The sequence below is a fragment of the Anabrus simplex genome, chromosome 1 (genome assembly GCF_040414725.1).
Source record: "Anabrus simplex isolate iqAnaSimp1 chromosome 1, ASM4041472v1, whole genome shotgun sequence".
Lineage (NCBI taxonomy): Eukaryota > Metazoa > Arthropoda > Insecta > Orthoptera > Tettigoniidae > Anabrus > Anabrus simplex.
In genome coordinates this window covers 1,725,672,256-1,725,688,266 of record NC_090265.1, presented here as the reverse complement: position 1 = coordinate 1,725,688,266, position 16,011 = coordinate 1,725,672,256, and the positions used below count along the sequence as shown (strand labels likewise).

The 16,011-nt window shown below is 41.0% G+C and overlaps 1 protein-coding gene across 1 annotated transcript in view; it reads left to right on the top strand.

The window, feature by feature from the left end:
- LOC136882317 (zinc finger protein OZF) overlaps positions 1 to 16,011 on the top strand; it is a 112,125-nt gene that overhangs the window by 88,449 nt on the left and 7,665 nt on the right. The window contains exon 4 of the mRNA XM_068229569.1: positions 3,929 to 3,999. Within this exon, the coding sequence (XP_068085670.1) occupies positions 3,929 to 3,999 (71 nt within the window). The remainder of the gene's footprint in view (positions 1 to 3,928; positions 4,000 to 16,011) is intronic.

Sequence of the window (16,011 nt, the reverse complement as noted above, 5' to 3'; positions counted from 1 at the left end):
CCAAGTTTCATCTAGCAATTACTGCTGGATTTAAAATCAGTCATGCCATCATTTTCAAAATAGAAACATTTGGCGTATGGTTTACAAGTTGCACCATACACAGAAAGAAAATGAGAAGATTTAGTACATTTCCAGATAAGACTTTACATCTGGCTCATGTAGCTCATATTCTCCAGTTCTAGATTCCCTTTGCAGGTAGGGGCATTAGAATAACATCCACGGTGTCCCCTGCCTATCACTAGAGGCATATAAAGGGGACCAGGGCCTCCAACTTGGGAACATAAGTTGGCGACCACATTCCCCTACCTGAGTCTGACATTGCTTCCACTTACTTGGGTTGGGCTCCTCGCTTTCATCTTTCCTGTCTGATCTTCCTTGATCAACACTTATTCTTTAGCGACCCTGATGGTATCAAGTTTATGAGGCCTAGTGAGTCTTCCAATTCCACGCCTGTCATGGTCCTTCCCTTTATTTTACCAGTACCTTTCTTTTTCAAAGATTTTGACCTTTTCCTTTCTTTCTGTTTCTGTCTGCTTACTGTTGATACAGGATGGTTGCCCAGTTGTACTTTCTTTTGAGACAATAATCACCACTGTTAGCTTCTCGACCTTGCTTCAGAACATGTCTCTGCATAAATCCACCATGGACACTTTGCTCATGGGTCAGTAAGGGACAGGTTTTCCCACCTCACTTCATGCAAATGAACATGTGGCCCATCACCGGGCTACTCACAGAGCACACCACATATTATTTGGAGCTCTTGAAGTTTATGTGCTACAAGAAAGAAGACAAAATGAAACTGGTGTCATGTTTCTGCAGGAGCAGCGATTGGGAATTAGAAGGCGGAGGGGGGGGGGGGGGGGACAAAATTTATTGACAGCAAAAAGTACCCGGTTCTGAGGGATATAGTAGGAAGGGGGGGGTAGACATCAAAATTGAAAAAAAAAAAAAAATGGGCGAGTTGGCTGTGCAGTTAGGAGGGCGCAGCTGTAAGCTCGCATCCGGGAGATAGTGGGTTCGAACCCCACTGTTGGTAGCCCTGAAGATGGTTTTTCATGGTTTCCCATTTTCACACCAGGCAAATGCTGGGGCTGTACCTTAATTAAGGCCACAGCGTTTCCGTCCCATTCCTAGGCCTTTCCTGTCCCATCGTCGCCATAAGACCTATCTGTGTCGGTGCAACATAAAGCAACTAGCAAAAACAAATTGAAAAAATAAATAGCTACAAAGTGGTAAGTTTTTGATGCTCTCGCAGAAAATTTCTGTAGAGCCATAAAGGTTGACAGTCTACCAACTTAAGTGCAGTAATAATAATATTATACAACATAACTGTCACCAAAGAAACAGATATTACATGTGTAATGCAATTAAATAGAAGTACAATGTAATTACATAAGTAATTTCGTATTTGACTACACACTAACAAAATAACAGAAACTAGATAGAACTCCACAGACACATTCAGTGAGTCAGACTGTCAAATGCTCACAGCAAGTGGGGGGTGTCATACTGTTGCTTGGGTCTCCACTACTTGCTGTGGCACTGTACGAATTGGTTAGCTGCAATGAACGACATTTTGTGTGTATTTCCACTAAGTATCCTTTTAATAATTAAAGAAATTAATGTAAAAAATTAGCTGAAAAGAAACAACAGGTTTTGTACATTTTTAAAAATAATTCGTAGTATCAGGAAATTTTATAAAATAACTGTTAGCTTCTTTAGTCTGCCAAAACCAAGATTGGAGTCATCGTTCATATCGACTACCAGATCTACTACCAGTACTTCCATGAAGCCATCTCTTTTCCAGTGCTCCTTCTACATTGCTTCAGCAGTAAACTTCCCACTTAAAAATATTCACTTCGGGAGATGCAATGAGAATATTTTCTCTTTAATTGAAGACATCCCAGGAATCAGGATGTAACCAACAAATTTTTGAAAAATGAGATTTCAGTGGAAGTAGCGTGTATCATCATGCCTCTATGCTGTGATGTCATCTTATGTCTTACATTTGAACTGGTTTGCAGCCAGCAAAATTTTGTCCTCTGTGGTGTAAGGATGAAATTGAGTTCAAGATGATGGACAGTGCTTGTGTTGGTTCATTATCAGGTAAAATAGATCATTTAAATAAAGGCCATAGATTAAATCATATCTATATTTTGAAATGTTTTTTTGACTTATTTTTTGTTATTTTTGTTATTTTTAATGTTACACTAATATTATTTGCTATGGTATTATTTTTCTTCCATCATATACAAACGTACGGCATACTTGCAGGTTATTCTCCATTATATCACTTCCAATTCATAGATTATTTTTAAAACCTTAAGTTATAACAATAAAATATTGTTTTTAGTAGATGAATTCATTTGTACACTTGCATATGCAATTAGTTCAAGTAGAGCATAACATGAAATTCACCCCTATCCTGAAAACTTACTAAATTGTTGACTACCGGGCGAGTTGGCCGTGCGTGTAGAGGCGCGCGGCTGTGAGCTTGCATCCGGGAGATAGTAGGTTCGAATCCCACTATCGGCAGCCCTGAAGATGGTTTTCCGTGGTTTCCCATTTTCACACCAGGCAAATGCTGGGGCTGTACCTTAATTAAGGCCACGGCCGCTTCCTTCCACTTCCTAGGCCTTTCCCATCCCATCGTCGCCATAAGACCTATCTGTGTCGGTGCGACGTAAAGCCCCTAGCAAAAAAAAAAAAAAAAAAAAAAAAAAATGTTGACTACATCCTTTTTCCAGGGAGATCTTCAATTGTTGAAACCGATATACCCTGCCTCATTATGTTCTTTTAAAACATGTTTCTTTTTCGACCAAGTGGGCTGACTGCATTGTGTGATCCACATTGCTATAAACATAAGTTCAGGAGGTTTAGGGTTTGAATACCACCATCGCTTACCCTGTGGATAGTGTTCTGTGGTTCTGCATTTTTCAGATCAGACAAATACTAGGGCTGCTACCTTACTATATCCAGCCCTTCATCTTGCACACACAGCAACTTTTGTCGTATGACGTTCATACAACTGATATCTCATAAACTAGTAGAAAATGAAGTGAACCCTTCGCTTTCACACGTGACAGCATTTGACATGAGTGATATGACGGTCAGAGAGCAGTTGGACCAAACCACACGACTGTGCCAGTCATCCAACTCAGTGAGTGATGCAGTCCAGTTCTGTGATCCACACTACATGCCTTGAACCATAAGTTCCCTGCTCTCTGAACCTCTCCTCATCCTACTCGGTAGTCTCTTGTGCATGAATGCATCATAAAGAGGTGGTGTTATTTGAGAGTTCATTAGTTCTGTCATATTGTTGTTGCAGCACTGGTAAAAATGAGTAGCACTGATATTAACAAGGAATTATTTTTTTTGCTAGTGGCTTTACGTCGCACCGACACAGATAGGTCTTATGGTGATGATGGGGTAGGACAGGGCTAGGAGTGGGAAGGAAGCGGCTCTGGCCTTAATTAAGGTACAACCCCAGCATTTGCCTGGTGTGAAAATGGGAAACCGCAGAAAACAATCTTCAGGGCTACCAACAGTGGAATTAGAACCCACTATCTCCCGGATGCAAGCTCACAGCTACGCGTCCTAACTGCATGGCCAACTCGCCTGGTAAGGAATGTTTAATAGCGTTGATTGAAGAACTGTCAATATTATGGGACAAAAGGGATGATATATACAGTATACTGGAATACTGCACATGCAGGTTCGTTATTGCCAGGCAGCTTACCGTCAATCATCCTTGGACATACTTCATAGAAAATAGATTTTCTAGACTTAACAGAAAAAGTGACATTCTCAACAAGGAACCTAATGGTTGCCATTTTTTGCCTCATTGGAAAAAACGTAAGGAACTGTACTAAAGAGTAAATTTTGTGCTAATGTATGACTAAAATATGTTTTGCTACTATTTTTACAGGATGTTGGAGATGAACTTAACAGTATTGAAGAAAATTTAGAACGAACCTTTGTTGGTGGGGGCGATTGTCAGTAAGTAGTACATAGATTTTGTATTCTTATCTTTCTGTTCAAATGTGGTAAATTTATTATTATTATTATTATTATTATTATTATTATTATTATTATTATTAGTATTATTATTATTAAGAAAATATTATATCTACACCTCCATGTATATTTTAAGAAACTCAAGGTGCAAGCTTTTAAGATTAATGCTTTGTTGACATTACATTGTTAAACACTTCGATTGGTAGTAACAGAAATGTCTCGACTTCACTTCCTGTACCTTGATGCCCTCCATTCAGTTTATGTAGAAATATAAGGGACAGCATGATTTTAGGGAAGGCTTCTCTTAAAAAAGCCAGCTCTCTTCTGAATGTCAAGATATATCGGGTAGGCTTGATAATGGAAAAAGGATTGATGCAGTAGTAATTGATTTTGCTAAGGCATTCAATCTTGTGACATGTGACATCCTCCTTAAGAAATAAGCACATACGGACATTGACATAATAGTTGTGAAACGGATACGAGAACTCCTCCTTGGAAGATCTCAGAGAGTACGCGTGGGAAAAACGCTATCTTCTCCAGTAAACGTTATGTCTGCTGTAGCTCATGGTAACGTAATTGTGCCAATTCTTTTAATATTTTTTCATGAATGATAAGCCTGATTAAATAAATTTGAAAGTCTGCCTCTTTGCTGATGATTGCATCATACACTGGAGATAAAGACACAGGAGGACCAACTATTACTTCAGCAGGATTTAGATACGATTGAGAAATGGGCGTGTGAAAATCGAATATAAATCCACAGCAGAAAAAGAAAGAAATTGTGTTTAGTGAAAGAAAAATGACAGGTAAAAGGGATTATGAACTTGGGGAGTAGGGGGGAAGTGTTGTTGAAGTTGATAGTTGTAAGTACTTAGGTGTTAATATTAGAAGAGTTCAACTGGTCAGAGCTAGTGGAAAATGTAGATACAAAATCCTGGAGATCATTACATTTTATTATACGGAATCTCAGGAATGCTAATCCTGGTGCCAAAAGTAAAGTTTATAAATGTTTGGTAAAACCGATTTTTGAATGTACAGGGTAGGTTCAATAAATTTCCTAGAAAATGTTCTAAGAAGAGTGATGCTTTCCTTAAACAGGAATAGGAGAAATACCATTAATTGGGAAAGTCTTGAATCTAGAAGAACTAGAGCATGCCTGTGTGGAATAGTATTAGGAATAGTTTGGAATCTCCCTGTACTTATCGAGAAATGATCAGAAGCATAAAATTACAGCCAGAAATCAGCGTACTGATGTAGGCAAGCTTTCCTTCATAAACAGGACCATAAGGGATTGGAATAAATTACCTGCAGCAGTCTTTGATAGATTCCCTTCCGGTATCAAATCGTTTAAGATCATTAGTGTTAGCGTAAAGTGAAAAGTAAAACGTGTAAATGATGGACACTGAATTTATGATTTTCTGCTGGATTTAGAATATTAAACTAGTAGTATTTCGTATATTTTCTCTCCATGGAATTGCTCATTGTATTCTTGTTTGTTTGTTTGTTTGTTTCTTTGTTTGTTTATTTGTTTGTTGTTGTTGTTGTTAGGTAATTATGTTATCTTTATTATAACACTACTGTAAATGACCATTGCCACCAGGATATTTTCCATTTGCGATGTATTTGTTAATAATAATAATTTCATGCTTCATATTGTTATTTTAGACATACTGTATCTCGAATAACTTCTATAATTGTATCGATCCTAATTTGCTCCAATTGGTTTTACATTCCCCTGATGACATCCACGTTTTTTGGTGATGTCAGGGTGCCAAAATTTTGTCCCACAGGAGTTTAAATACATGCCAGGAAATCTACCAATACAAATCTACAAATACCAACAGGCCTAGCCAGGTTCAGCCATCTGAGTTATTTGACAAGGACCGCGAATGGTGTGAAAGGAAAATTCTTCTTTGGCCTCACAAACACAATGCAGCCAGGATTGGAAGAGAGCCTGAGGTGAGCAAGCAAAATTGGATAGGAAAGTTGGAAGTAAGAAGGCTGGCTCAAGTAGAAGCAATGCCAGATTCAGCTGGGAGTGTCGTGGCCACCGAACCACACTCTCCAAGTTAAGTGCCTTTGGGAATTTCACCTTAGTTCACAGACAGGACGGTGGATGGTTTTTATTAACCCTCCCTCAGGATGTATACACACGTTTGGAAATCTCACTACCCATGAGAAGCAAATTGCTAGCCATAATAAGTATATAATTAGAGCATGCAAATAACACAATATTGTGTCGATGAAGTGGCTTCACTGCCATGGACAGCCATTGTAGCACGAGTACTATCATGCCAAGCCACTGGATGTCGTACAACCTCATGGTGCTACATGATTCTACGAGGGTTTATTTCCAATATCTGGTAGGAATTTCAACTTGTTTTTTGACATGAAAACTTTTTGTTTTCTCTGGCACTGGGCATGAACTGGTGCAGAAACTTTTGTCGTAAAACATGATCCTACTTTGCAGTGCTGATATTTCCATATGTATTAACGATAGTGCCATTATAATTATATCATTGCAAAAAAGAACACTTAAACTCCAATTTGACTCCAAAAATAGTTCTGTCACAACACCCATCAAAACAAGGTGGCTGCCAAATGAGACCCATTTTTTGCAATATCACTCTCTGAGGCAATTGTTATTACTTCAGGACCCTTGGTCCGATTTCTAGAAACAAAGTTTCTCGTGGAAGCCTATACAGGTTGTAACTGCGATGATGTTACAAACTTTCAGGGATGATGGAGGATGGCAAATGGATTAATTTGAGATAAGGAACCATATTCCAGAAATGACTGAGTCAAAATTTAAGCAAAATTCTACTCATTTAAGTCCTTTCACCCAGCACAAGTTTCTTAAGCTATTCCATTTACAACAAATGTTCGCAATGGCATCCCCCTTCCGTCAATGCAGGCATGGCATCGTCGCACAATATTCTGTCATACCCATTCAGATTTCCCCAGTGTCGTTTGAACAGTGTCACAGGCAGAGAGAATTCTTGCCAAGAGATCCTCTTCAGTCTTAACAGGTGTCTCATACACGACGCTTTTCACATGGCCCCACAAGAAGAAATCAAGTGAGGTGAGATCAGGTGATCAAGCGGGCCATTAAACTGGACCATCTCTGCCTATCCACTTGCAGGTAATGTCTCGTCCAGGTGTTCAGGAACCTTCAGTCCAGGATGAAGTGTGGCTTCATAATGTTGGAACCACATCCATTGACGATGGGCAAGTGGGATGTGTTCCAGGAACAAGGGTAGTACAACTCTGAGCACTACTGTGTATACTGCTGCATTTAGCAGGGAGGAAGAAGAAACGGTCCTACTACATAATCATAGACTACGTCTGCCTACACATTGACTGAATGTTTGTGCTGATGGCTCTCCACACATGTAGTGTGGGGATTCTCATTAGCTCGAACATGACTGTTGTGACTATTTAGCATACCGTCTCTGGTGAAACAGGCTTCATCTGTGAAAGGCACATATGCAGGAAAGTTAGGATTGACAGCAAGGCGCTGCAAGACCCTTTAACTGAACACAACTTGAGGTGCAAAGTCAACAGGACTCAAAGCCTGCACTTTCTGTGGATGGTAGGGGCATAGCTGCAATTCATGTTATACTCACCACACAATCATATTCAGAACATTCATTTCACATGCAACTGCTCAAGTGCTGATTGCAAGCACCTCATGCACGTGAGCAAGCATTGCATCTTCTAAGTCGGGAGGCTGTATAATTCATCGTCCTCAGTCATTGTATTGTGGTACCAATCGCCCTGTTCAATTTGATCGTTGGAACAGTCGTGGGAACATGGCATGAGCCAGATATCTCCTGTGTAGATATTTGGTCCTGTACAACTATTTGGCTTCTCTGCTGCTTCCATTTGCTTGTCCATACACGAACACTATATCTGCAATTTCTGTAACTGTGTACAACTCCATTTGGATAGGGCTGATCAACATACCACTTCAACCTGTAAACACAGACTGAAGCCTATAGTACAGACGTCACACACTGATCATGTCACTACACAGTACCATGGTTTTTGATGGGGTAGTCATTGCCTTCCTTACTAGTCTGTGCACATCCTGGATAGTGACAAGGGAGCACTTTTCTAACTCTTTAGGTGTGCGTAACAAGATGCCTCTCGAAGGGCAAGTGGCCCTGATAATACAGGAATCCTGTTTTACCTCAGACCATTGCCCACACATTAAGATTTTTATAGTGCAGTAGTTGGTAATACAATCTCTTTTGATTTCCTGGAGTGACATTGTATTACATGAAATGTCAGCATATGACAGTGGTAGTAGCCGAAGGAGGTATGGGAGATAATGCATTGTTAATTATATTTTAGCCTCTAATAGCAGGTACTGTATACTTCTTCGGGTGTGCTGGTGGATTCTTGGATTTATAATAAACACATATCTCCTCTGCCAGTGATATGGTGCAACATTGCCATTATTGACATTTTCCTCTATTGTCATTTATGCTGTGGTTGTCTTCTTCACGTTCTGCTACAGCTTTGGCCATTCTTATCACATCTGTGATATGGCTAGCAGCAGGCCCTGGATTTACCTGTTTCTTTTACCTTTGGAAATAAATTCATGAGTCGTCCTTTTTATTCAACACTAAAAAAAAATTGCTTCTTGCTCATTTCTGTATAACTGTATTTTGCATCTGAATTGGCTGTGATTTAGCCTTCCCAAACTGATGTAATTTCCTTGGGCATTAAGAGCAACTACTACTCCTGTGAAAATTTGGAGACTAATCAAAAACTGTTATGTCTTCCTCCAAGAGCTGATTTTAGCAATCCCATAGCAGTACCTCAATCACATTACAGGTGTTTGGAACAACCATTTTTACAAGAACTACCATGAAACATCTTCTGATCAGAACAAGAAACATTTATTCATCAATTTGACGTAAATAATCCTGCATGAGAGCTGCACAAGCTATAGATCTGTATGTCATGGTCGTCCATCACAGCCTGCATTGTTCCTAGTGAAAAAGTACAGTGTCCTGTACAGCTCATTGGAATCGTAGGTGCCTTTCTACCTTATCAATATCACTTCAAAGGTCGCGCCATTGGCAGTAGTATGGGCAATGGGGATCAAGCAGCGTCCGGCCAGAACGGAACCCGCGAAAGAGCGCCTGGAAAACAAAGGGAAGGCTGAACAGGAGCCAAGCCCCCGCAAAAAGGCCCTCTCAACTTGCAGAGTGAGTTGGAGATATAACGCGACACTGAAGTAGTCGAACACGCCCAGAGGTGTGGCTTATTTTACCAAGGATCCAAACTAACAGAAGGAACTTCCGGTTTTTTATGCACGTTTCATGGGTGCCAAGGTTGAATTTTGGCGTGTAAAAATTATGAGATATTTTGATCCAGGCAGGGGAAAATAATGAGAGGCATACCAATGAATAGAGCTGAATTTTCTGCGTATCCCAGACTAAAAATATGGAATACTTTATTCAGGGGAAGAAAGGAGGTCACCAGATGTCCAAATTTAACAGATTGCAAACACATGTGAATGAGAAAGCGTCCCCCAAGCCAAGAGTCGCACTCAAAGATGGCTCCACCCCCAGATGACGCTAATGATATAATTAAAAGCGGGAAGCAAATTATGTGGAAATTGCCAATCATCGGCAGAGCCCGCCTGGTTCAAATAAGAGAAGAATGAGAGGGTTACAATATGCACCATTTAAATGTTTTGAATTCCTGGGATGAAAGGAGCTGCTGTCCTTAATGAACCGTGAATCGTAAACGCCCATTATCTTCCAGTACGTATACCATAAAGGCTGGGCTGGCCCTCGCTGGACACAGTTCCTAGCGGGTCGTTGAGATGGGACATTGTGTCACGTTGTGCTCCAGTTTTACAGTCCGAACCCTACTGACCGCATACTAAGACAGTGTTATTGTGTCCATCGCGGCCGTGAAATACGAAGCCTTTGTGAAGTGTGGATGGGAAGCCAAGCGAGCCTAGGCGAATGTCTGTGTGCCGCATGTCACTAAATAAGCTGCGAGCATAATTTATAAATGAGTAGCGGGTTTCGGCTATATACAATGCCGGCCTAAATGAGTCCGTGATATTAGTAAATTGGTATCACCCAAATTGCTACTCTAAGTCAGGGCGGTCAAGTGTCGTGAGCCACCCGATTCCCGCTGTCAACGCGCCCGCTGTGATTAGAATGACCTGCTTGTTCGTGGTGTAAACTCTGTGTGCGTGTCACGGTAAACAGAGGGCCGTGTGACGAGTGGTGAAGTGTTACATATTTGGATTACTCTGAGATTTCAGCTGTGAACGAGATATCCAGGATGTCAGACTTGTATGGACCAGGGTTGAAGGACAGCACGCCCGTTTCCAGCACCGAGGTCATGCAGCAGTAAGCACCGACATGGGTCTCCCGTGGAAGGAAAAACCACGGCCACCAAACAGATGAATGATGTCAATATAAAATTCCTTAGCACGTTAATGTAGAACCGGTAGTAGGATGAGCTTTCCTTTGTAATACCTAAATGTTGTAAAATAATGCATGTCCTAATATGGAAATTTTATTATTCTTGATCATATTCACTTAAAATTCAAGGGAAGCTAACTCCCCGGACAACCCATTTGTTTTCTTCTTAATGATTAGTTTATCGTGAGGGGTTATTCTTAGTAATATGTAGAATATCCTAGCAAGTAAGGGAGACAAGGATAGGAGAATATTTGAGTTCCCCTAGGGGTGGCTGGAACAATATGGTATGAGCAGGGAAATCCATGTCCAAAGGTTGTTAGTTAATGTCCAAGATGGCTAGCGTATATGCTGGGGAAACTCATGGGTCAATCAGACGGTGCATGCATAATTTACACATATAATAAGTGCATTTACAACAAGAGAGAAGAAATCCTGACCGAGAGAGGTACATAAATATGTTATTTAGGTATAATAGTGAGGGACAGTTCACGAGTTCCCCGTGATTCTTGATTATTTAACCAGAAATTCATGGAGTTTTTTTTTTTTTGGTCTGCAACTGGCTGAGATCCAGGGAAGCCAGAGTTGTATGGTAGATATATAAATATATGCATTACTTTGGGCGGTGAGCAAAGATGATGAGGAGCGTGGAATTGAGGAATCACGAGAGTCCTATGCCCAAGGAAAAAAGATACGCGATATGAGACGTAACGAGAGGGCCGAATGCCCAGATAGTTTTATGATGAGATGCTTCGGAAGTGATGGTGCTTATAGTCGGCACTCTACGAGAATGAGAATGTATGGAATAAATTAGTATTTCTTGGAAATTCTGCAGTAAGATGAATAAACAAATGAAGTAGGCCAGAGATATGTGTCTCCGAAAAGGAGGGCTGGCCATTGTAATTGAGAGGAGTCAAGAATCCGGCGTAGCTAATGAATGAGTGATGGTTGCAGGACAGCGAATGACCTTCCCTTTTTTGTTCTCTTTTTTTCTGTGTGTTTGCTCCTCGCAACAGAGCGGTTCCGCTGGGCTATTATAGTTGCTTGTTGTTTTTAACTAGCTCAGCTAAGACACTTCTGCAAACGATATTATCACGGTGAAATAGAAGGTAATTAATAAATGAGTAGGGATCTCCCCCAATATCCGGTAATATGAGACAGTAGCTAGTGTAGGGATTTTTCAGGAATGTACTGAACCGTATCATCACATGCTTCATTGGCAAATTTTAATCGTGATAGAACACTGTGGACTTATTGCGCAACATGGCTTTGTGTGGGAGTCTGTTTGGGAGACGGTTAGATACCTGACCACGCTAGCATAAGACGAGCGGCCCGTGGATGGCTTCAGACAACGAACTTTGTTTAAATTTGAACGTGGTTGCTGGAAACCGCCGCAGTATTCTTTGTCAAGCCAGTTTCGAAATCCGCCAATCACGAGCTAGTACGAGGACTCTGCGAACGGCCGAACCGCAATGGCAGAATAACCAACCATCTAACTGCATCTTTGAACCAGTTTCCATCTATGATAATAATCTGTCATTGCGCCGATATTCCACAGTTCGGATGTGTCCAGATAGATATGTGTAATTTTTCTGATGCCTGAGAACATATGTGGGGCATACGTAAGGCGCAGGTGTTATTTCGCATTTATCAACAGCTTCTCATTCAAACCAAACCGCCGCTCAACAGACTTTCTATTCTTCAGAAGGGAGTTCCGTTATTTGAAAAACTCGAAGAGTCTTTATAACTGCCAATAACAAGGGAGCGTCACCTCATTCTCTGCCTGAACTTCGTACCTTAAAGTCGCTTGCACGCCGAGACTATATTTACCGGAGGACGCTCTTTTCTTATGTATGAGAAGTAAGCCAGTGATACGGGTTCGAGTAAATACAATCAATAACTGTGATCAACTGTGGCACAATGTATGTGCAGTGTTTTAATTCGATCCGGGAGTGATCCGTATATAAGCAATAATAACAATTCGCGGGCGCGATCGGGAACTCTCATAATCGTGTGTTGCGTCGCCGCGCCAAGGACTCTTCACGTCCGGGCCGAATCGCCCTTAAATTAATGGTGCAACATCAACTAGCGCTATGGAGCCCACGCCGAGCATCGATGGACTGACTTCCCACATCCGGAAGACTGGGGTGACCATGGCCTAAGTTCGTGATGACGCCAGTGGCCATGTAAACATCATGGGTGATGAAGCCGGCGCAAGATAAGCACTTTGTCATTTTTTAGCATGCCTGGGTAATAGTTGCACACTAGCTTAGATCAGATGTAAATAAATAAATTTCAAGGTAATTCTCAGCCAGAGGGCACAGTGGTTCTTCAATTCAAGTTACAGTTACATGCGTCCTGGGCTGATGCATGCTTTTATTTTCCTTTTATCTTTCTTTAAGTTAGTTTAGATGGGGTTAAGGGTGTGCCAGTGTAGGTATAGGAGTGTTTTCATGTGTTTTGTTTTCCAGTGTATTCCAATATGTGGTCGATATGCAAGCTCTGATCGTCATTTACAGAGGCTACACGCCGGTGATGATGTATGGGAAATCAGTTTACAGCTGTAGTTTTTCTCTTTTAATTTTATTTTCATGCATGGGAATTTCAGCTGTGGTCAGGAAGCAGAATAGCGGAGATTCAACGTTGTTACGTAGAGTCATTACTATACAAGGGAAGGGCGATTAACGGTTCTTATCGAACAACTGACCGGCCAAGTAAGACGCCGGAAGTGCATGTTATAGATGAATGTTAACCTGGGGCTGGCTATGTGAGCCGAATGGAATCACGTGTATATTGGTGAGTAATTCAGGGGTTGATAGATTGAGACATGTGAAGGAGGCTGGAACGGCCGTAGTCATGACATAAGGAGGGCGAGAACCCGTGTACTGCAAGATGAAAGACCCGAGTATGGTCTCAGGATTTACAGTATGTGATGTGGGTATTCATATAAGAGAGGCTGACGCCTGTATTGAAATGCCTTTATTTTAAAGCTGCGAATTGAGATCGCAGGTCATTATAAGGAAGAAGCAGTAATAGTGCTGCGAATGTTGTGAATTTATCCTTGTCTCCGAACGAGAGTTAGCAGGTAGAGACCAACCCTTTTCTTGAGAAGTCAAGTGTACCTCCCGAAGGCCGTGTTTCCATAGAGTGCTAGGTGGACCGTTATTCGCATTCTCTCCCGACAAGTCAGGAAGTTACAGGTAACAGCTGTTTGCGACAGTGAAAGTGGTCCTTAAGGGATTGCCCTTGCGTCTGACTTGTGGACGTAACCCATGTACCTGCCTGCTGGGGAGGATCCCGCTGACCACATGTGGAGCATTTATGCATATTTCATGTTGTTATTTTTCAGGTTCCATACTCCCACTTTATTTACATATGTTATAATGCTTATCTGGTTTGATCCATGATTTCTATGAGATGATGACGACTGGTTTGTTTTGTTTGTGTTTGTTTATTTCCTTTGCATTAGGTGTCGGCGTGACCAGCGTTGCATTAGATTATTTGTGTGTTTTATTAGCTCGTTTGCTAAACAGATGGTCGTTGGCATTCGTGCCATCCAATTCCTATGTGGACGGCCACATATTTAGAATCAGTGTAGTCATAAGTTGCAGCTCAGGGCTAGTGTTGAATTGAATTGATTTTGTTATTGATATGTAAATATGTATAGTTTGGATCGGTTACTAGTGTGTTTAACTATTTACCGCGGTCATGTATAGACACTTTCCGAAGCGCATCCCATTAGGGAATCATGACATTGAAGCGAATCTTGCGTCGACTTAAAGTAAACGTATTCATCCGAAGTCAGTTCCAAGTCGTGTCTTTCTTCCAATAGGAATTCGAGAAATTGTGTGTTTTAACATGGACATGTGCGGGGCACATATTTTACCTTGGTTTAATGTGGCCATCAGGCTTAATATATATATATATATATATATATATATATATGTTTCGTGTCGTAGTGAATGGGTTAATGTCTTGAATAAATCCATTTTACCCCCCTATTGCTCTGTCTTATTCACGTAGTCTATGTACCCGACTTCCTGTCATGTACCTTTGGTATATCGCTCGTGACGAGTTTTGAATTTAGTCTGCCCATATCATTTTTTTTTTTTTGCCGAACGGTAACCACGTCTCTGCCGCGACTAGTCCGGGATATTATAAAGACGGGTACGGTACATAGATTGTTTGGCGTCCCAATCACGTGTGGCAGTTTAGAATGGGCTTTGAGTAGGTATATTTGGTTCGAAGCTTGGGGATGACCAAAGTGGTACCCAGAGGTCAGGCATGTGCAACGGTTTGTTGGAAACATGTCAGGCATATAAATATCAAAAATAGGAGTAGGTAACTTCGAACTGGACGCATTAAAGATGACGAGGTCTGAGATTCTGATTCGATACCCAGACAGAGTCATATTAACTGGCAACCTAGCGTGCAAGGCAATTTGAGCCTAGAGCCCTGTATTCGGAATTACTTGTGTAGGTATGCGAATACGAGTGGGCAAGGTTTCAATGGAAATCGCATGTTTAGGGAAAATCTGAAAATCCTAAATATATGAGATCACGTTAGGTATTTTTCGGCATTAAAGTAATTTGTGTTAGATCAGCTTGGATGTGAATAAGAGGAAAATAGCCGATGATTAAGGCATGTCTATTAATCAAGTAATTCCAATAGGAATTCGAGAACAGCAAAATGGTTTCTCATATGAGGTAAAATAGCCGATGCAATATCCTTAAGATATTAATCGACTAAAGACATCGCCGGAGTTTGCGCTGCATAGCAAGGTTTAAGGCCAGTGATATAGAAAATTTTGTTTATCAGAGTAAGTTAGGGACCCGAGATGACCTCAACTTCGGATGAGATTTGCAACGATAGTGGCATTAATATCGAAGGTTTAAGGTATATAAACCACTGTTCGGAATATATTAGCCTTGAATTGGAGATATTATGCAAATATGGTTGCGCGTTGCTGTCTAACGCATAGTTTTGAGCCTATAATGAGGAAAGCCTATATTTCGATTTACATATTTGGGGCTACTAGTGTAAGATTTTTTCAAAATTATTGTTGTGCGAGTCCGATTTATTACTTTATCGCGATATAAATAAAGACATTAACAGCATTCGTTAGGCAGTTTCTGCATGGCGAGTTATTGAGCCATATTGTTTGATTTTCGATGTGAGTAACGTAAATAGCAGAAACTAGAATTTTAAAATTTGTGAAAGACTTGGTGACTTCGGACTACATTTTACTCACTCGTGATGTGAGCAGGCCACGTAGTCGTATCTGGAAATCAGTATTATGGCAGTTACATTAGCCGATTTGTTGGCCCGTATGGACTTGGAGGCAGAAAGGGCAGCGAAACGGGAGCAGGAAGCTGAGAAACGCGAGCAGGAAGCAGTGTTACGCGAGCAGGAAGCAGTGTTACGCGAGCAGGAGCGTATGAGAGAAATTACGGACAGAATAGACTTAATGGCTGTAGAGGCAGAAAAACGTGAGTTAAAGAATATGCAGGAACTTACCGCACGCGAGGAGGAGCGGACG